The 23059-nt window shown below is 39.4% G+C and overlaps 1 protein-coding gene and 1 non-coding gene across 16 annotated transcripts in view; both read left to right on the top strand.

The window, feature by feature from the left end:
* Positions 1-23059, top strand: part of PIKFYVE (phosphoinositide kinase, FYVE-type zinc finger containing) — a 201996-nt gene that overhangs the window by 102017 nt on the left and 76920 nt on the right. For 11 of the 15 annotated variants that reach the window (XM_065930680.1, XM_065930681.1, XM_065930683.1 and 8 more), the window contains one exon: positions 22642-22744. In XM_065930680.1, the coding sequence (XP_065786752.1) occupies positions 22642-22744 (103 nt within the window). Of the gene's footprint in view, positions 1-16302; positions 16488-16703; positions 16811-21562; positions 21663-22641; positions 22745-23059 lie in introns of those variants that run through there. The other 4 variants (XM_065930693.1, XM_065930695.1, XM_065930696.1 and 1 more) reach the window with 4 other exon arrangements.
* LOC136165582 (U6 spliceosomal RNA) lies at positions 14548-14654 on the top strand. Its single transcript, XR_010662591.1, has one exon. It is a non-coding gene; the product is annotated as a U6 spliceosomal RNA (small nuclear RNA).

The raw sequence follows: 23059 nt of genomic DNA, 5'->3' as shown, positions 1-23059 counted from the left end.
ACACTAACACTTGGGTGTGCTTCCCAGGTGGAAGTTTTGGGGTTTTTTTGGCATGCATCTTTGCTGGGAGAATTAGATGGATCTCTGCTACTCCATGGAGAGAAGTCACCTGGTAACTTGTACTTGGTTTCTCCTGAATTTTGCCCCATGTACCTTTTCCCCATGTTGAATTTAGCCTGTATCCTTTCATTGTAATAAACTGTAAGCACCGGTGTAATAGCTTCTTTGTCTTAGGAAACCTAACAGTTCATCCAGAGGAAAGATGGTGGGAGCCCCAATATAACATGTTCAACAAAGAGATCTGAGGGTTTTTCTCTCCTGTCAGAGAAAAGTATGCAGGCTTGCTGCTTACCTTTTCCTCTCCAGCATCGAGAGATACAAATCTCCTTGCTAATACCCTTCCAGCCATTTATAATGACACTCACTTTTTTAGGAGCTTTAAGCCCTAAGCTATAAGGGCTTACCTCATGGCTCAGTTGGTAACGAATCTGCCTGCAATTCGGGAGACCTGGGTTTGATCCCTGGGTTGGGAGGATCCCCTGGAGAAAGGAAAGGCTACCCACTGTAGTATTCTGGCCTGGAGAATTCCATGGACTGTATAATCTATGGGGCCGCAAAGAGTTGGACACGACTGAGCGACTTTCACTTCACAAGCCTTCATTATTATCTCATAGAAAATAAAACTCTGTTTCAATAGGTCTTCAGTTAAATCATCTGGAAAATTAATCTCTTTCTAAATCTCACACTACTTCCTTGAGTTATTTGACCTATTTGTTTTGAAGATATTTTATTTGTTTTGAAGATAATACTTGATGCTTTTTGAGTGAGTGAGTGAAAGTGGCTCAGTCGTGTCTGACTCTTTGCGACCCCATGGACTATACAGCCCATGGAATTCTCTAGGCCAGGATACTGGAATGGGTAGCCTTTCCCTTCTCCAGGAGATCTTCCCAACCCAGGGACTGAACCCAGGTCTCCGACATTGCAGGCAGATTCTTTACCAGTTGAGCCACAAGGGAAGCCCTGCTGCTTTTTATAGCTTACTAAAATAAATATTATAGTGATTATATATCCAGAGGTTAGTACAGTACTTATTTATTGCAAGCAAAACAAAATATGAATTCTAACTAGTAAGGTCCAAATTCCTCAAAAGGTGAGTGATAGAATTGACTTTGGGTTTCTCAGGTAGCACAGTATTAAAAAAATATGCCTGCCAATGCAGAAGACTCAGGAGATAACGGGTTCAAACACTGGATTGGGAAGATCCCTTGGAGGAGGAAATTGCAACTCACTCCTGAAAAATTCCACGGACAGAGGAGCCTACAGTTCATAAGGTTGCAAAGAGTCAGACACGCACGACTGAGCGACTGAGCACACAAACTTATACACAGAATTGACTTCAGTAGATGTTTCTCTTTTATAATATTGTAATATCCTGAGACGCGCCCGTCAAAAATATCTGCCCAGTATTAGTCATCAGTACCTATCCTTGGGACCACCTAAAATGAAAGGCTATGTCTACTTACTCTGTGAAGGGATATTCTTTTATTTTGAAGAATGGCAGGAGTTATTTGAATTTCTTACTAGAGCCTATTTTTCCAGATATCTAGTTTAACCTGTTAACCTAGTAAAAATAGCAAAATTACCCAGGTCACTAATAGATGATTCAGAGTAAATTATGTTAGTGGTTACTTTGGTATTAGGTTTATTACATTATCTATAACTTTTCATACAGATCCCATTGATTTAACTTAGGGAAAATTATTAGACCTGAAAAATTAGATAATAATTTTATCTAAAAATTTCTCAAATCAGGTGAACTAGGGTTCAGTATATAATTGGTATATTAAGTTTCCTTAATTTCTAAGCCTATTTATGTTTTATTGGAAGTATGGTATATGTGTGTTAAAATTCAACTAACCCTCAAGATACCCTTTTATCAAAAGATATTTGATGTCTAGACAGATATCCCACTAGATATATTTGTATCTCTTGAATTTTTCTGTACAAGTGAAAAAGTTTTGTGGAGAGAATAAATGCAAATTTCATAGTAGATCTTAATAAATAGTTGACAAGTGTCGATCTCATAGTTCCTGATTAGAAACCAACTAGATATATTTTTTAAAAATATTTATTTCTTTGACTGAATAGGGTCTTAGTTGTGGTGTGCAGCCTGTCTAGTTGGTGCCTAGGATTACTTGGCCTCCAGGCATGTGAGATCTTAGTTCCTGGACCAGGAATTGAACCCCTGTCCTCTACATTGGCAGGGGATTCTTAACCACTGGACGACCAGGGAAGTCCTCCAACTGGATATTGACACGTAAGAGTCAGTAGATCTAGTTTACCAACACTATGCTCCTTTGTTAATTGTACTCCAAATGTCTGAAGGAGGTGTACAATAGGGTTATGCCATACTCTGGTCTATTCTGTGTGTGTGTGAGTTCTATTAGAAAATAATTTATATTCTCAAATATGTTGAATTCCTTCAAGTAATTCATGTACACATGGTCTTAACTTCCACCTGTGTCTAGACTATCCCTAAATCTGTCTCCAGCTCTCATCTCAGCTCCATCCTCCAATTTCACATGCTCTTCAGTCCCCAACTTCTTCCCCACCTGACACCTGTATGTTCTAATGTTACCTGAAATTTAACAAGTCAAGATTAGCTTCTCTTCCTTCCTCAAACAGTACCTTCCTGCCTTTCCTTTATAGCCAACACTACTCTCATTCTTTTGGTCCCCAAGACTCACAACGTTTGGGACTTTTTAAAACCCCCTCATCCTTTTTATCCTCCACGTCAGCCAGTAACCAAGTCCTGCTAATATTTTCTCATTCATCTTCTCATTCTTATCAACACGGCAGTTTACTTCCTGGTTCACATTTCCTCTCAGTCCTGCCCTTTCCCCTGCATTTCTCTGCTGGTTGTTTTCATCCTCAGGACTTTTAGCCACATTTTCACTTCCTTCTCTCAGTGATGCTCCAACCGGCTTTCCTCCATCTCCTTCTTTCTGCATGGACATTGCTCTCTGTTCTGAATGCCCTCTTCAGCACCCCTCCCCGCTGTTGACTCACACGTAGCCACTCTTCACATCAGTTCCCATATTTCCTCCAGAAATCTTTTCTCACCCACACAGGGTACGGTGGGCTTCCACTTTATCCCCTGCTGCCTTTTGGGAACGCACTGAAAACAGGATGAGATTGTTCTGCTGGAAGCTCTGGTGCCTAGCACACTGCCTGTGGGTTGTTGTTATTACACGTGGTCCTCTTACACAACATCCTGGCTCCTCCTCATTGCTTCTACACAGAGCAAACAGAATGCCTGCTCTGTTCTGTTTGAACAGAACAGAAATGTCTTTTTTTCTTAACTATGAAAACATATGAAAACATTTTTCCTATGAAAGCATTTTCATATCTTAACTTTCTGGTAGGGTATGACTGGCTACCATGCCATTCCAAATTCTGTATCTTAGTCAGAAAAGAGAGACTTGAAGCTCCTGTTGTGTCTCATCTCATTCTTACCAATAAGGCAGTTTTCTTCCTGTTTTCTTATGTACATTAGAAAATTGCATTATATAATATGTAATATATCCAGCTTCTTGGGATGCTCATGCCACACAAAACACATAAAATCCTCCTCCCTCTGTCACATCACCAAAGGAACTTTGCAAATCTTCCCACCTCCTGAAAACTTTCAAGTAACCTCAGTCTCAGCTGATCATTCCCTCACTCTGAAGCCTGTGGCTACTTTTATAATATATGATTTTGTCTATGTTGATATTTTGCATTGTCATATAAATTCTTTACGACACAAGCAATATGTTCTCTTTCTTTGTTTTTAACCAACATTTACTTCTTACAGTGAGCTTCTGTGTCTAGGAAAGTACTGAGTATAAATTGCTAACAAACGGTTATGTTCCCTAAGTCTTAAAAATCTTAACGAAATTATCTTTTACAAAGTTCTTTGCACTTTTTCTTAAGAAATAGAGGAATAACTAACTCGAAAATTTCCATGTTTTTTTCTAACCCTTCTCCAAGTTAAAGGATCATCCCTCTTATCTAGGTTAAATTTCTCTCTTTAGTGTTATTTGGTACATTCTTGGGAGCATATGGCTCCCTATGTTGAAAGACTCAAAATAAATCACCCATGGATTTGTCATACTGCCTGGAATGTGACTAATCCTTTAGTTTAAGAAGAATATCTTTAAAAATGTGATTCTATTAGAAAGTTATCTTTGTGGGAGAAATGAGAAAATATAGGAGAAGGCACATAGGAGATCTGTGAAGTTCTGTAAGAACACTAAAGTGCATCATATGAGGGTATGATAGGACAATAGGAAAAGTGATAGATAATGGAAAGAGAAGATCCAAGTTCAAGTTTCTATTTGCTGCTGTGCATTCTTCTGCAAGTTATTGAGCTTTTCTCTAAGTTGCAACTTCCTCATCTAAATGAGTAACCATCATTAAAGTAGGCACCTTAGTTTGCCCATCTTTTGAGATTGTTTGAGGGACCATGGTATTTACAAAAAATTTTTTGGCCACACCCAGGGACCTTAGTTCCCCAACTGGGGATCGAACCTGCATCCCCTGCATTGGAAGGTGGAGTTCTAACCATTGTATTGCTGGGGAAGTCCTAAAGGACAAGGATATTTTGCTGACACAAATATATTGCAAGATACGAATATATGAAGGGAATGTGTAAAGTCTGACAAATTTTATACAATGCTATAAAATATGAGTTATTGTTATAGTCAGCTAGTTGTAGCCATTTAATCCATGTTATTAGCTAGTACAGTCAGTTGGTTTCCATGTTAATCTCACTGCTTACTGAATTATATTTTTATCACTGGAAATATTCCTTTTTTAAATTATTATTTTTACTCTATTTTTTTGGTGCTGGGTCTTCGTTGCTGCACTCGGGCTTTTCTCTAGGTGTGGCGAGCAAGGGTTACTCTCTAGGTGTGGTGCACAGGCTTCTCGTGCTGCAGTTCTCAGGCTCTAGGGCACATGGGCTCAGTAGTTGTAGCTGGCAGGCTTACTTGCCCTGCAGCATGAGGGATCGTCCTGGACCAGGAGTTGAACTCATGTCTCCTGCATTGGCAGGTGAATTCCCAACTACTGAACAACCTAGGGATGTCCCTAGGATTATTCTTATGGAGGAAATATAGCTTTAGATTTGTAGGAACAATTTTAAGTATTGGGAAGAAGTTGAAAGGTTTTCAAATACCAATATTCTATGTCATTCCTAGAGAAAAATCATAGTTCTCAGCAATTCTGGACAGAAGAGTGAGTTAACTTTGAGAAAGCTAGAGGACTTTAGAAAGACAAAAACAGAGTTATAAGGGCAGAGGAGGCCACGTGTCCAGTCAGCATTTGGTCAGGACTGAATCCTGGTCACAAGTGAACTAACAGTGAAAGCAAATTGTTCGTATTACCTATGTCATCAACTAGGTTAGTTTTTTTTCAAGACCTGTTTTTTTTTTTTTTAAAGAATAGTTTTAGGTATACAACAAACTTGAGGAAAAGGTACAGATATTTCTCTTACACCCTTGTCTCCACACAATTCATGGCTTCAGTTTTGTGTTCTGGATCTTGGCCATTTTAGAGATATGTGGTGGCATCACACTGTTCCTTTAATTTGCATTTCCTTAATGACATGCTGTAGAGCATCTTATGCTCTACAAATATGCTTATTTGCCTTATGAGGTGATTGTCAAGGTCTTTGGTCCATTTTTTAATTGAGTTATTTGTTTTTTATTGTTGAGTTTTTAGAGTTCTTTATATATTTTGGATAACACTCCATCAAATATGTCTTTAGAAATATTTTTTCCTTCTAATTTTTTTTTAAAGTCTTTATTTGTTACAATATTGTTTCTGTTTTATGTTTTGGTTTTTTGGCCATGAGGCATGTGAGATCTCAGCTCTCCAACCAGGAATCAAACTCATTTTGATGGCTGAGTAATATTCCACTGTATATATGTACCATATCTTCTTTATCCATTCATCTGTCTATGGACAATTAGATTGTTTCCATGTCTTGGCTATTGTAAATAATTCTGCTATGAAAATAGGCATCCAGGTATCTTTTTGAAGGATAGTTTTGTCTGGATATATGCCCAGGAGTGGGATTACTGGATTATATGGCCATATAATCTAGTTTTATTAGGATATGCATATTGTTTTATTACTGACGGTACCAGTTTACATTCCCAGGAACAGTGTAAGAGGATTCTCTTTTCTCTACATGCTCTCCATCGTTTGTTATTTATAGACTTCTTAATGATGGCCATTCTGATCTTGCTTATATGTGGAATCTAATGGTGGAGTCGCTCAGTTATGTCCGACTCTTTGTGACCCCATGGACTGTAGCCCACCAGGCTCCTCCGTCTATGGGGTTTTCCAGGCAAGAATACTGGAGTGGGCTGCCATTTCCTTCTCCAGGGGATCTTCCTGACCCAGGGATCGAACCCAGGTCTCCCATGTTGTAGACAGACGCTTATCCGTCTGAGCCACCAAGGAAGTCCGAATCTAAAATATGACACAAATCAACACATCTATGAAGCAAAAACAGACTCACAGATAAAGAAAACAGACTTGTTGCCAAGGGGGGAGGGGTGTGGGTGAGGGAAGGACTGGGAATTTGGGATTAGCAGATGCAAGCTATTATATGTAGAATAGATAAACAGCAAGGTCCTATAGAGCACCGGGAACTATATTCAATATCCTGAGATAAACCATAATGGACAAGAATATGAAAAAGAATATATATGTGTATAAAGAGGAAGTGGGATGGTGACAAACAATTGCTCAAATTCTTAATTTTCTTTGGGCTTTATCCTGACTGAGGTAAGTTCTGCATGAATTATTTTCTTTAATCCTCAGGGAAATTTTGAGATTTGCTGTTGCTTCCTTTTCATTAAGCTACCAATTAATTACAGAGTATTTTATAATAGGCTTTGCATATTAACTTGCATATTAACAATTACAATTTGAGTATGATAGTGTACATGAAAAGATTCTGTAAATACCAAAGTTACCATCATCTGTGTAATTCTGTATAGCTGGTAAAAGTTTCTTTGACGTTGTCATTATTTCATCTAATTCACAAACATTATAAAGCGAGTAGTTATTACTAATAATAAATTTCCCAGATGAAAAAGACTAGCATATGAGCCACTGAAAGTCAGTCTGGGGTGAGCCCTTTCCTTGTGGAACATGTTTTCTCTTTGGGGTAACTTACCAATGACGTGAAAGTGAAAGTGTTAGTTGCTCAGTCGTGTCTGACTCTTTGCGACCCTATGGACTGTAGCCCTCCAGGCTCCTCTGTCCATGGAGTTCTCTTGGTAAGAATACTGGAGTGGATAGCCTTTCCCTTCTCCAGGGGATCTTCCCAACCCAGGGATCGAACTTGGGTCTCCCTCATTGCAGGCAGATTCTTTACCATCTGAACCACCAGTTCAGTTCAGTTCAGTTGCCTAGTTGTGTCTGAGGGAGCAAGATCATCCCCAAGAAAAAGAAATGTAAAAAAGGAAAATGGCTGTCTGAGGAGGTCTTACAAATAGCTGTGAAAAGAAGAGAAGCCAAAAGCAAAGGAGAAAAGGAAAGATATTCCCATTTGAATGCAGAGTTCCAAAGGATAGCAAGGAGAGATAAGAAAGCCTTCCTCAGTGATCAGTGTAAAGAAATAGAGGAAAACAATAGAAAGGGAAAGACTAGGATCTCTTCAAGAAAATTAGAGATACCAAGGGAACATTTCATGCAAAGATGGGCTCAATAAAGGACAGAAATGGTATGGACCTAACAGAAGCAGAAGATATTAAGAGGTGGCAAGAATATACAGAAGAACTGTACAAGAAAGATCTTCACGACCCAGATAATCATGATGGTGTGATCACTCACCTACAGCCACCAGAGAAGCCCATAAAGTATTAATTGCTCAGTTGTGTCTGACTCTTTGCAAACCCTTGGTCTGTAGCCTGTCAGGTTCCTCTATCCATGGAATTCTCCAGGCAAGAATACTAGAGTGAGTAGCCATTCCCTTCTCCAAGGATCTTCCCTACTCAGGGATTGAACCTGGGTCTTCCACATTGCAGGCAGACTCTTTACCTTATGGGAAGCCCATAACTGTGTTTAAATGGCCAGGTTTTTTCCTGCTGCTGTCTGCCTATTTCCGGAGTTCCAGGCAGAAAGCCTTCAGGACTGACTTCAGAGGCCTAATTTCTTACAGCTTTCCAAATCTAACAGTCACATATTCAGAAGAAACATTGCCAACTGTTTGGCAGGGGCCTTTGGCATCTGGGGTTTTTTTCACTTGAAAACTTTGATTTTTATTATGGACAACAAATACCGTCAGTTGCTTTTCTATTTTTTAAAAATATTTTATTATTGGAGTATACTTGCTTTACAATGTTGTGTTAGTTTCTGCTTCACAAGAGTGTGAATGAGCTATCAGTTCAGTTCAGTCACTCAGTCGTGTCCGACTCTTTGTGACTCCAGGGACTGCAGCACACCAGGCCTCCCTGTCCATCAGCAATTTCCGGAGTTTACTCAAACTCATGTCCTTGAGTCGGTGATGCCATCCAACCATCTCATCCTCTCTCGTCCCCTTCTCCTCCCACCTTTAGTCTTTCCCAGTATCAGGGTCTTTTCCAATAAGTCAGTTGTTCGCATCAGGTGGCCAAAGTATTGGAGTTTCAGCTTCAACATCAGTCCTTCCAATGAATATTCAGGACTGGTCTCCTTTAGGATGGACGGGTTGGATCTCCTTGCAGTCCAAGGGCCTCTCAAGAGTCTTCTCCAACACCACAGTTCAAAAGCATCAATTCTTCAGTGCTCAGCTTTCTTTATGGTCCACCTCTCACATCCATGCATGACTACTGGAAAAACCATAGCCTTGACTAGATGGACCTTTGTTGGCAAAGTAATGTCTCTGCTTTTTAATATGTTGCCACTCTTTCCACCATTTCCCCGTCTATTTGCCATGAAGTGATGGTCCTGGATGCCATGATCTTAGTTTTCTGAATGTTGAGCTTTAAGCCAACATTTTCACTCTCCTCTTTCACTTTCATCAAGAGGCTCTTTAGTTCTTCACTTTCTGCCATAAGGGTGGCATCATCTGCATATCTGTGGTTATTGATATTTCTCCTGGCAATCTTGATTCCAGCTTGTGCTTCCTCCAGCCCAGCGTTTCTCATGATGTACTCTGCATATAAGTTAAATAAGCAGGGTAACAATATACAGCCTTGACATACTCTTTTTCCTATTTGGAACCAGTCTGTTGTTCCATGTTCAGTTCTAACTGTTGCTTCCTGACCTGCATACAGGTTTCTCAAGAGGCAGTTCAGGTGGTCTGGTGTTCCCATCTCTTTCATTGGGAGAGTAGCACTGACGTATATAGACTACCATGTGTAAAACAGACAGCCAGTGGGAAGGTGCTGTGTAGCACAGGTAGCTGAGCTCATTGCTCTGTGATGATCTGGACGGTGTGAATGAGGAGGTGGGTGGGAGGGAGGCTCGAGTGGGAGGGGACATATTTATACATATAGCTAACCCACCTCCCCATTCACACCGTCCAGATCATCACAGAGCAATGAGCTCAGCTACCTGTGCTACATAGCACCTTCCCACTGGCTATCTGTTTTACACATGGTAGTGTATATACGTCAGTGCTGCTCTTCCAATTGTCCCGCTCTCCTCTACCCCCACACCGTATATAAGTCTGCTCTCTATGTCTGTGTCTCTATTCCTGTCCTACAAAAGTGTTCATCACTACCACTTTTCTAGATTCCATATATGTTAATATACAATATCTGTTTGTCTCTTTCTGACTTACTTCACTCTGTGTGACAGGCTCTGGGTTCATCCACATCACTGCGAATGACCCATTTTCATTCCTCTTTATGACCCAGTAGTGTTCTATTGTATATATGTACCACATCTTCTTTATCCATTCATCTGTCAATGGACATTTTGGTTCCTTCCAAAACATCTGGGTTTGATGAATGGGATTCTACTCTGGATGAAATGGACAGATGCTGTATTCAAAGTGAAGTGAAGTCACTCAGTCATGTCCGACTCTTTGCGACCCCATGGACTGTAGCCAACCAGGCTTCTCCATCCATGGGATTTTCCCGGCAAGAGTACCGGAGTGGGTTGCCTTTTCCTTCTCCAGGGATCTTGCTGACCAGGGTTCGAACCCAGGTCTCCTGCATTGCAGGCAGACGCTTTACCCTCTGAGCCACCAGGGAAGCCCTATACACTGCTGTAATTTTTAAACCTTTTCTAGCATAGCAGTCACATGTGGAGTCCAAGTTGTGATTTTGGAATCATCAGCAAAGTCCATCCTCCACCTCTCTTCAAAATATCTTTCTCATTAACCAAGTGGATTCTTTGATAAATGATACAGCGTTAACTGGTTAGGTATTTGGGAAAATTGTTAAATCATCATTGTAGAAAAGTCAATACTTCTAAAGTATTAAATGTGAAATTATGAAATAGTGAAAAAATAGAAAAAGATCTGATGAAAAGATATTCTAGTTTTTAGAATGCTGTTTCTTTCTTGACTTAAAAGCTAAGGAAGAAACTATAAAAGACTGATAGATTCAGATCCATAAAAGTTTTTTTTTTTAAAACTTCTACACTGATTCAGACATTTCAAATTAAGCCAAAAATAAAGTTGAAAAGACATTTTGGTATTTCTAGTAAAAAATATTTAATATTCTAAATAGAGATAGTGCTTTTCTTCCCATAAATAAGAATCATTCAAACTCACCACAATCCTTTGATCATTCATACACTGGTCACAAGGCTAAAATCATTAATAATGGTAATAGGAAATAAAGCAGTACTAATTACTGTAACTAACATCTATTGAGCATTTCCCCTGAACCAGATAATTTCTCACTGTTTATATTTGTTAACTCACTTAACTTTTCCAACAAACTTTTGAGGGAGGTCTTATTTTCTCCATTTTATGTTTGAGGAGATTAAGACAAAGGAAGGCCTTTATGTAATCTCCCCAGGGTTTCTCAGCTAGGAAGTGGCAGAACTGTAAATCAAACCCAGGCTTTCTTGCTTCAGATTGTATGCCTCTTCATCTCTTCCCTCAAGAAGCAAGAATAGATTTTAAAAAGAAGCAATACTATTGGACAATACATGTATGCATTAGTCAGCCTTATTAATACACTAAAAATAAAAACAGTAAGGACATGTCATCTTTTCTAAATGGACAAGATTCTAAAATGTAATACCAACAAAAGCAAGAGTGTAAGGAAATGCTTCAGCAAAATTATAAACAAGTTCAAGTTCAGTTTATAAATATCTGTAATAAGTCTTAAATTTGAGCATATTTTTTAAAGAAAATTTTTGATTTAAAATTTTATTTTAAGGCAATATTCAATGATTTACACAAAAATACATGTTCAAGGATAGTCATCCCAGTGATAACTCTTTGTTTCCAGAATATTGTATCATATAATAACAGAAAGTATAGAAAATTAAATAACAAAACCCAGCCAACCCACCATTCTTACTCAGTGTGTTTGTTTTTCATCCTTTAAAAAATGTTATAATCAGTAAAAGGCCAATCTTATTTCAAAATAATTATGAGCAAACAAAATGGTGGGTAGAGGAATTTTGTTGGATTTTTATTCTCCTCTGTGATTTTATGCATTTGCAAAATTTTCTCTTGGAATAGGTATTATAATAAAAATGTGACTAAATTTTTTTTCCCCCTCCATGAAGCTTGTGGCATCCTAGTTCCCCTGCCAGCAAAGCCAGGACCCGTGCAGTGGAAGAGCAGAGTCCCAACCACTGGATCACCAGGGAATTCCCAAGAATTTTTAAATACATTTTTTCCCTTTGGGTTTCCAAAAAACATGAATAGAGAACATACATTTATTTGTATTTCTTGTTTAAAACCCTACTGAAATGAAAGAAAATGCATATCCACATTTTAAAAGAATCAAACAGCATCATACTGGAAAACAAAAAAACCCTGAGATCGGTACACTAAAATTTTTGAGAAATTCCTGGAATGTTAAAAATAGATACAATTGTAAACACACACAGACAGACACACAGATATAGACAGGCAAACAGACACACTCACAGACGCACACAGCAGCTGCACAACCACATATCCTAGCTTGTGATTAAAAAGCTTTAAAGAACTTAGAGAAATGATCAAAGCAATTACTTTACATAGATGATTAGCTAACCTCAAATTAATTAATTGATTTTAATGTTTTAGCTGCATTTCCTCCAAATGCCTTTCCTCCAAATGTTAGCTGCCTTTCCTCCAGCTAACAGCAGCAATCTTTGCTCCCAGCATGAAGCCCTCCAAATTTGTTTCTAGAGACAGTAGGTGATGTGCTCAAGAGAAGCTCAACCTGGAGTCTCAGGGAGAAGCAGAGCAGAGCGTCTCCCCAGTAAAAACCAAGAAAGAAGGACAGCATTAAAACAAGGAGAGATGGCTGCACTTAGAGATAGATGAACAGAACAACAACAACAAAAATAATCCTCCTCAAAATAAGGCTGTCCAATCTGCAATTTGGGGGAATGTCTGGACAATAGCCTGTTTGTCCCCATATCTCCCTCTTACCAAGTAGGCTGACTGTTGACCCCTGGCCCTTCATTGCATAGGATAATACACTTTGCAAAGAAGAAGAGGATTACTCTAACACCTTTCAACTGCCCATGAAGCCCACACCAGCTGGGTGTATCCATCAGTCTAGACAGCGTTGTCCAAACTTTATCTTGTATGAGACTCACGCAGGAGCCTGTTAAAAATGGAGATTCCTGAACCCGATCCTCAATACTGGGATTCAGCAGGTCTGAGGTAAAGCCCCAGAAGGTGCCTTTTAACAAGCATGCCAGCTAATTTTGCAGATGGTCAGCTTATGATTTAGACAAAAACAAGCTAACAAGTAAATAAACAACAAGACATAAAATGAAACTTTGCCATAAACAGATAATTTCCTCGAGACCAAGATTGACTTGAAATTGAGTTCCTTTATCATCTGGATCCTGTTTTTCATTTGTGAATGTGGATGATCAGAGCCTTTATCTAGTTTCCACTGATTTCAAAGATTGATAAGATGTTATTTGCAAAGATACTTGGTGGTTAAACCACTTGATCAACTTTGCACAAAGCTTTGCTTTTCCCCCCAATTATCAGTTTGTAAATAATTCTAACTAATTATTCCATGTTGACCCATAGTATAAGCGACTATAGCATTTTATGAGAAGAGTGACAAATATCCTGATGCTATCACAGTGATTTGTGTAATTATTATTTTTTTTATTTTACCTAACATGCCAAAACATGTACTGTGACACATTAAAGATGCCCAGACATTTTGCCAGATGTACCCTGGGACAAAACTTCCTCTGGCTCAGAAGTACTGTAACACACAGTAAATTATTCTCAAGTTTTGGGAGGGGGCACAAACAGAGAGATGAAAACAAAAACTGGCTGGAAAAGTGTTTCTGGTTTTGTGATGCCTAAGGAATAGGAAACAAAATTTGCAGTAATACTATTGCCAAACATGAGAACAGATGATCAAAAGTGCCACGTGATAGAATATCTAGACCTTGGGCAAGTGACTTAGTGTCTACTTCCTCATCTCTAAGTATGGATAACAGTAATACTATCTCACAGGGTTAATCGTAGAGATTAAGTACATAGAAGAGTCACTGGAATGTAGCAAAGACTTATTAAATGCTGTCAGTATTATTACTGTTGTTATTTTCTTGCTTGAGTAGGGTAGTATAACAGTTAATAATTCTAAATAATTTAATCAAACCAGGGGCTTCCCTGGTGGCTCAGTGGTAAAGAATCCTGCTAATGCAGAAGATACAGGTTCAATCCCTGGTACAGGAAGATCCCTTATGCTGCAGAGCAACTAAGCCCAAACACCACAACTATTGACTCAGTGCTCTAGAGCCTGGAAGCTGCAGCTACTGAGCTCACACGCTACAACTGTTGAAGTCTGTGTGCCCTCGAACCCATGCTCGGAAACGAGAGAAGCCACTGCAATGAGAAGCCCTTGAACTGCAACTAGAGAGGAGCCTTTGCTTGCCACAATTAAAGACTGTGCAGCAATGACTAACCAGCACAGCCAAAAATAGATAATTTAAAATTTTAATCAAACCAAAGATTTTAGATAATAGTGACTATAGAGTCCTGTTTCGAAAAATGGTGTACGCCCCCTTAAATTTTTGATAGAATAAGTGGAAAGTGAACTTTATTGGTAATTTTGCAGGTGTGTGTGTATATGTTATGTAATTTAGATTTTGCTAATTTCAAAAAAGGACTTCTCTCGTGACTCAGACAGTAGTCTGCCTGCAATGCGGGTATCCCACTGAGAAGGATTGGCAACCCACTCCAGTACTCTTGCCTGGAAAATCCTATGGATGGAGAAAAGCACATGAAATTGTTTATAATACCTATCTGCACTATAAACAATAAAAAGAAGGATAAGAGTTAACTTTTTTTAGATATGTAGAATTAGAAATAAAAGTTATCTATTTCTAGTATTTTAGAACTGTCCAGTGCTCGCTTCGGCAGCACATATACTAAAATTGGAACGATACAGAGAAGATTAGCATGGCCCCTGCGCAAGGATGACACGCAAATTCGTGAAGCGTTCCATATTTTTACATCCATTTATGATTAAAACTCTCCAGAAAGCAGGAATAGAAGGAACGTACCTCGACATAATAAAAGCTATATATGACAAACCCACAGCAAGCATTACCCTCAATGGTGAAAAACTGAAAGCATTTCCCCTAAAATCAGGAACAAGACAAGGGTGCCACCCTCACCACTACTATTCAACATAGTTTTGGAAGTTTTGGCCACAGCAATCAGAGAAGAAAGAGAAGTAAAAGGAATCCAGATAGGAAAAGAAGAAGTGACACTCTCGCTGTTTGCAGATGACATGATCCTCTACATAGAAAACCCTAAAGACTCTACCAGAAAATTACTAGAGCTAATCAACGAATATAGTAAAGTTGCAGGATATAAAATTAACACATAGAGCTGTCCAGTCATTAGTAAGGCTCAGTGGTAAAGAATCCATCTACCAATGCTGGAAACCCAGGAGACCTGGGTTCTATCCCTGGGTGGGGAAGATCCCTTGGAGGAGGAAATGGTAACCCGCTCCAGTATTCTAGTCCACGGGGTCTTAAAGACCTGGACATGACTGAGCGACTGGGCACGCAGTCATTAGCAATCTACGTTTTAAAAGCAAACTCCGGGGGAATACGTGTAACTATATGGCTGATTCATGTCAATGTATGACAAAACCCACTGAAATGTTGTAAAGTGATTGGCCTCCAACTAATAAAATAATATTAAAAAAAAATAAAATAAAATAAAAGCAAACTCCGTTTTCACTTCGGCATTCAAATGAAAGCCAGTGGTGACAAGTCAGACGCTCATTGTCAAGAGGACATGAGCGAATTTGTGTTTCATCTATGGGCATCATTCTTTCCAAATTGTATCAGATGCTGGGAGACAATATTCTTCAATTCAATGTCTGTGAAGCGGTCTCTGGCATCTTGACGATTATGCCTCTAAGAAAAATAAAAAGACTGTCTCAAACGAAGCTGTTTACACACAGAAAAATATTAAAGAATATTAGTATTTTTTAATGCCTGGATCCAAAAATATAAAGATCCAAAATTTTTTGACCTAGAGATTTCTGTTGGAGTAGAACCTCTCCCCGCCCCCGCGCCCGAGAGGCACAGTATTAGTACAGTGGTTAAAGAGAAAGGCAATCAGAACTTTAGAGGTGTAGGTACTGGTCAGCTTAGAGTCGGGGATGGGGAATGCACCTGGCCTCCGAAACCTTTAACCACGCTGTTCGGGTCTCAGCGGCTGGTGGCCAGCCGGCGTCTGCACAGGAGGGGAAGTTCGAACACTCCCCAACGACCCAGGGTACCCCTAGAGACAGGGCATCGGAACGTGGGACAGAGTGGAGGCGGGCAGAGACACTGCGAGTTGCGGGCGGCGGCAGCGGCGCTCCGGAGCCGTCGCCCTCGGGTTCCCCTGGGTTGCGGGACAGAGAGACTCGGAGAGGAGCGCAAGCGCCTCCCCGCCGCTCCAGCAGCCGCGCGGGGTGCGCGCGCGCGTCCACCCGGCGCGGGGCCAGCGAGTCAAGGCCGGGACTCGAGCAGCTCAGCCTGGAAGTACCGACCAAGGCGCGAGCCTCCGAGAGGCAAGACCCAACCCCTAACGCACGCGGCGCGGACGGCCTGGTCCAGGGCATCCCGGCCGGTAGCCTCGAACCCGACTCCCGGTTGCGCCGCGTTCCCAGTCACAAGTTTGCCTCGTGCCGGCCAAGTTGCGAGTGTGGAGCTTATCCCGGGCTCCGGGAAGAATGTTCCTGTTCCTCGCTCGGGCTGGTCTGGGTATGGCCGGGCCAGGGGCCTCGCTGTATTTCTGGGGGTGGCTGTTGCTCGGCTGCTGCATTCTCGCCGGAGCCCAGGTAAGAGCCCGGGCCCCGAGGCACCTGCTTCCCGGAGTCACCCGCCGGAACGCGGCGTTAGGGCCGAACGCCGGGACTTGGCTGAGACCAAGGTGCTCACATCCTTACACACCCAGGCACTAACGCACACAGAGGCAGACAGACAGACAGACGGACACAGAGGTGCACTCGGCAAGGTTTGACAGGCATTTAGTGGAGCTGCAGAGGTATGTTTTAGGCGAATGATGTCTTGGGGTGGTATTTCGACCAGCATTTTGGCATCTGCTAAGTAAGAGGATATTTAGGAACCACGTTTTTTTGGATCAGTAGAGTGACGTTGAGAGGTGAGGAACTTTTCTTACTGTTAGACTTCTTGGTTCCCCATTTAATTACATTATTTTTTGTCTGCTGGCAATTTACTGTCCGTTTTGAGAACTTAAATTTCTAGGATTGTTTGTGACCACTGTCTGAAAGGATAGCTGGATCTCGCTAATACAGAATCATGCATCATTAAAACGAGAAAACTAGATAGAAAAATATACGTAACTTGTTAAAGCTGAGTTGTTCATTTTTAGAATAAGTGGCAATTGTCATTTTCGGACGGCTAGTATCCTTCAGAGATTTTCTGGGTGATCTTTCACAAAGGAGCCTCTCTAATGTACATCTAAAGTACATCTAATGTAAAGTCATAATTCATCCTCACATTGTTTTGAATCAAATAAAATGTAGGATTTACACTCAGGTTTTCAGATGAGCTAGAAAGAGATGCTTGTAGTGTTGAGTGGAATGCAGTTTAAGAGCCCTGAGACTGAATGACTGAAACCAACGTTATTTCTCTCTTTTGTTCGGAAGGGGGCGCATTTTGACCGTCAAATAAAGCCCCCAATTAGTTTTTTGTTTTTGTTTTTAAAATTCTTTCCCCGTGAGAAAATTAAGGCATTAATTTATGCGCTGATACTGTCTAAACTTAATACTATGTTCTTGGCTTTCAAACGGCCAATTTAAATTTCAGTTATTCTAAACGTGCAGTTATTATTTTATTTTTTTTTTTTGCCCTACTGATATGACCAGGATAGTTCATGTGAAGTAAATCTGTTAAAAAAAAAAAAAAAAAATCAAACGAGGTACACTGTCATTGATCAATAAGATTGTTAATGAATGCTCAAAAGTAGAGTATGCTCAAACCTGAAAAATTTCACCCAGCTAACAAAAAGAATGTGAAAGAATGAAAAAAACTAAGAATTTGGTGACAGTGATAGAACTCAGGTGATCTCTAATGTTTCTGTCTCATAAGGTATTTGAATACTGTGCTTGAAAACGCAGCTTCTTTATATAAGGGCCAAATGACCTCTAACCATTTATTTTATTCAACTTTCCAGATTACTTTTTCTAAGGAAATGGAGAGACATTGCTTAACACAACAAAGAAAAAAAATCACTATGCTGTCATGGGAAGGATGTTTCCTTTTAGCTTTAGAAAAATAGGACATTGAACACTTTTTCTATAATTTTAAGTCAAAGTTTCTCAACATACTGGGCCATGTAAGTCTTTGTTATGGGAGCTGACTTGTCCTTTGTAGGATATTTAGTAGTCTCTGTACTCTTTACACTAGATCCAGTAGCAACCCCCTACCCCTGCCTGGCTGTGACAACCGAAAATTTCTCCAGATACTGCCCACGGTCCTTTGGGAGGCAGAATCGCTTCTGGTTGAGACCCGTTGCTTAACAAGGATTTCCATTAATGTTTATAGATTGAGTTATGTAAAATGACAGTTTGTGATAATATTTACATTTTTGGCACTTTAAACAAAATCTGAAAGTTATATTAAAGAGATTTGCCTAGACACTTTGACACCTTGTTTGGTCTTAAGTTTCTTCATTCCCAGCCAAGACTTATATTTAAAAGTTTTAATATATTAATAGAAAAACAGAGGGAACTCATCTAAGCAGAATTAGCTTGTGGCTTGTGTATAATAAATACTTAGCATCTGGCAAACCCTGGATCGCATTACAAAATAGATAACATAGGCCAATTTTTCAATTGTTTTGAATAACTCTGTGGTCTTTAGTTGGTGAGGTTATCCCCCACCCCTCCTTTCGCTATCAGTTCAGAGGCCATGAATTCATGCATCTGGCATCATTGCAGGGCCCAGCAATGAATTTCCCAGTCAGATTTTCACGTGGTAATGAGGACAACTGTATTAATGTCTGTAGTTTTTCTTTACTGTTAGTGAATCCTCCGGGAAACAGAGGTTTATTGGAGGGTGATGCCTGAGAAGGATAACAGGGTGAGGAAGCAGGGTTGCCCAAGAAGAGCCTCAGACTGGGATGCAAGTCTGACAAAGTCTTGGCCAACCCCATGGAGAAGTAGTAAGCAGTTTGGAATCCCCTGTGACAATTAGCACGGTGCCTTTGGGTGGTGGCTTTTCCATAAGGTACCACCTTTGGAGTGGTATCACTCCATCGACTGAGGTAATTTGTATTTCTTTCATTCCAAGAAAACCTGTCTTTTTTGAGCCTGTAGGGAACTCAAGTCTCTAATTATTTACTCCAGTTTTAATTTTTAAAATGTCATTCTATTCTAAGGGGCAGAGGTGGCTGCTCTGGGTACGAATTATGCAGTGGAAAACACAGCTGGTCACAAAGCTGGAAAGGAGAGCTGCTGGCAAAGCATATATCTAAAAGAGTTGGGTGTTTCTAGAACTCTCCTGTCTTAGTAACTGACAAACAGAATTCGATAAACATATTCTTTTAATCCTTTAACTGCAACTTTTTATCACTATATGAATGGAAGAGTATTATATCTTTAAAGGTCAGAGTCTTGACAATGGGCTATCCTATATATTAATATTTTAGGCTGTAGGCATCATTCTTTCACAAAATGTGCAGAGCCAGCTTGACTAAGCACAGGCAACAGAGCACAAAGGTTAAAGAAAAAGAAACAGACCCACTATGGAGTTAGATGTGTTCTTCCCTATTACAAATGATCATTTGCACAGGAAACATTGCTAAAATGTATTATTCTAAATGTACTGCTTTGTTTTGGATGTAGTTGTTGCTTTTGGAGTAACAGACGCTGAATATGAAAACTGCTCTTTTGGTTTAAGTACACTGTGATTTTTAATGTCTCTTTATGGTAAAGAACACGTGTTTCTGTAACACAGGTGGAAGAAAAAACAATATAAAAGAGGAACATTTTCTTACTTTCACTTGATGAAATAAGTAACGATCAATTTAACAGATCATCAGTTAGCACATGCTAATCAAACTTACCTCCTGGTTAAACTGGCCACATATTTTTTAGAACAAAATTATCTTTAGAAGCTGTAGTTTACATGATGATTATGTTCCTGAAAATGTTATCCCAGTAAAAAGGCTACATCTGTACAAAAGAAAACAAAAGTAAATGTGTTCAGGTAAAAACAGTACACATTGTGATTTGAAATGTTCATGTTTAATAGTTGAGGTCAGATTTCTCTGAATCGAATTTATAGTTCTAAAACTTGGTCATACGTTACCCAGTGTTTTCTGGGATTAAAGTAAAAGAAAGTAACTATTGAATTGGAAAAACAGCCAGGAAAAACGAAACAAAAAATCAAAACAATTTGAATGGTGCCTGACTGTTGTTTCTAGAGAATATTGGAAGAAGTCAGATTTTCCTCCCTGCCCACTCAGGTGACTCATCTCTTTCCATTTTGTTCTCCCTTTTTGATAAGTGAGATTTTATGGCAAACTTTTAGTGTAGCTGCCTTTAACTCACAATCTGCATTGTATTAGTCTATTAGCTAAATTTGGAGAAGGAAATGGCAACCCACTCCAGTACTCTTGTCTGGAAAATCCCATGGATGGAGGAGCCTGGTAGGCTACAGTCCATGGGGTCGCAAAGAGTCGGACACGACTGAATGACTTCACAATATTAACTATTAGCTAAATTATGGTGTGTATTCCAACCCCCCAAATTAGTTTTGATTATTTTCTCCTTTCACATTAAAATAAATGTGGGTTGTTTACTCGCTAAGTTGTATCCGACTCTTTGCAACCCCATGGATTTTGCTCATCAGACTCCTCTGTCCATGGGATTTCCCAGGCAAGAATACTGGAGTGGGTTGCCTTTTCCTTTTCTAGGGGATCTTCCAGACCCAGGGTCAAACTTGTGTCTCTTGTGTTGGCAGGCAGATTCTTTACCACTAAGCCACAGGGAAGCCTATGAATACTATGCAGAAATATTTAAGACTATATACCTATTTACTGATCTACTCTGTATTACCTGATTTCAAGTTTTATTACAAAACTACAATAATCAAAACTGCAGAATTCTGGCATAAAAACACATAGACCAATGGAGCAGAATCAAGAGCCCAGAAATAACTCTTTGACAAGAGAGCCATGAATACCTACTTGGGAAAGGACAGTCTCTTTAATAAATGGTGTTAGGAAAACTGGGGATTCATATACAGATGAGTAAAATTAGACCCCCATTTTATACTACTCACAAAAATTAACTCCAAATGGATTAATGACTTAAATTTAAGACTCTAAACTTACTAGAAGAAACAGGGGTAAAGTTTCTTGACATTGATCTTGGCAGTTATTTCTTGGATATAATATCAAAATGCAAGCAATAAAACAGAAAATAAGCAACTGGGATGACCTCAATCTAAAAAGCTTCTCTACAGCAAAAGAAACAATAGTACATGAAAAGATTCTCAACATCACTAATAATGAGGGCAGTGTACCTCAAAAATCACAATGAGGTATACACTTACCTCACACTTGTTAGAATGGCTATCATCAAAAAGACAAGAGACAAGTTTTGGAGAGGATGAGGAGAAAAGGGAATGCTTGTGCTCTATTGGTGGGAATGTAAATTCATACAACCACTCTGGAAAATGTATAAGTTCCTCAAAAAATAAAAAATAGAACTACTCTATGATCTGGCAGTCTCACTTCTGGATAATACCCAAAGGGAATGAAATCACTATCTCAAAGATTAGGTATCTGTACCCTCTTGTTTATTGCAGCATTGTCTACAATTGCCAAGACTTGGGAACAACCTAAGTGTCTGTGAAGGAATCAATGAATAAAGAAAATGTGATGCACACACACAGAGGAATATGATCCATCCATAAAGACGAGGGAAATCTTGCCTTTTGTGCAACATGGATTGACTTTAAGGCCATTATTCTTAGTGAAATAAGTAAGAGAAAGACAAATACTGTATGTTCTCATTTGTATGGAACCTAAAAAGGATGAACTCAGAGAGTAGAATAGTGGCAGCCAAGGCTTGGAGAGTGGGGGAAATGAGGGGACGTTGGTCAAAGGGTTCAAACTTCTAGCTATAAGGTGACTGAGATCTGGGAATCTAGTATATAATATGGTGACTATAATTAACAGTACTTGATTATATACTCAAAAATTGTTGAGAGAGTAGATCTTAAATGTTATCATCACACACACGTTAAAGGTAATTATGTGGTGCGGGGAAGGCGGGGTTAGGTAATCTTATTGTGGTAGTCATTTCACAATATGTAAATGTATCAAATCACTACATAGTACACTGTAAACTTAATTTATGTTGTCTGTAAGTAATATCTCAATAAAACTTGAGGAAAAAAGGCAGAAATTAACTAGAAACCATTTGAAGTAACTCTCTTATTTCATAGATGAGTAAACCAAAACCCCCAAACATGGAATGATTTGCCCAGTTTCACTGGTAATTTTTCAATGGAGCTAAACAGAATCTTCTAGTCCATTTCTCCTTTTTATGTGCCATAATTGACATATTGTAAGAGGGCTAATGAAATGCTGGGTCTTTGTAACATTCCAGGAAAATGTCAATATGTTTATTATTTTTTCTGATTATGTTGCATCTAATAGGGTTACTTAATTAAAATTTCTATAGCTTTTTAATTTATAAAAAATGGTTTTTTTTTTTCTTTAGGCTAAGCAGGTAAAATACGATTATTCTAAAATCTTATACACTGATGGATTTTGAATTTTGATTCAGATAAAGAACTACTTCTTTAGAACTAGTTCTATAAAGAACTATATCAAGGTAGCTTGATATCAAAGTAATTTTTAATTATATTAGAAAGTGAAATAATGAAAGATTGTATCATGGCTTAAAAAAAATAGTGGCGTGTTTTTCTCTGTTTGTATTTTGTCCATATCTACAGCTGGATTCTGATGGCACCATCACTATAGAGGAGCAGATTGTTCTTGTGCTGAAAGCTAAAGTACAGTGTGAACGCAACATCACAGCCCAGCTCCAGGAAGGAGGTAAAGATGCTGAAGAAACTGTGTCCCCTACCTGTCCCACCCAAATCCTCACAAAGATTGCAGATCTCCTCCTTATTGAGTAGCAGGGAGTTTCTCATCAGTCATTCCATGTTTGTGTGTGGAGAGGTGTGTGGCAGAATAACGCTATTTTCATGTCTTTCGCCATCATCTCTTCCCTCCCTGTGGATGAGTGACTTGCCTGGTTTGTGAGTTTAGGAATAGACCAGGCATGTGTATGTCTCTTCCTCAGACATGTCTTTGGGATCTGTCTGTTTGCAGAGAGCATGCGTATTGTTTTGCCCTTGACTGTGCAGT

Source organism: Muntiacus reevesi, chromosome 3 (genome assembly GCF_963930625.1).
Source record: "Muntiacus reevesi chromosome 3, mMunRee1.1, whole genome shotgun sequence".
Classification (NCBI taxonomy): Eukaryota; Metazoa; Chordata; class Mammalia; order Artiodactyla; family Cervidae; genus Muntiacus; species Muntiacus reevesi.
This window is presented reverse-complemented; position numbering and strand designations above follow the sequence as displayed.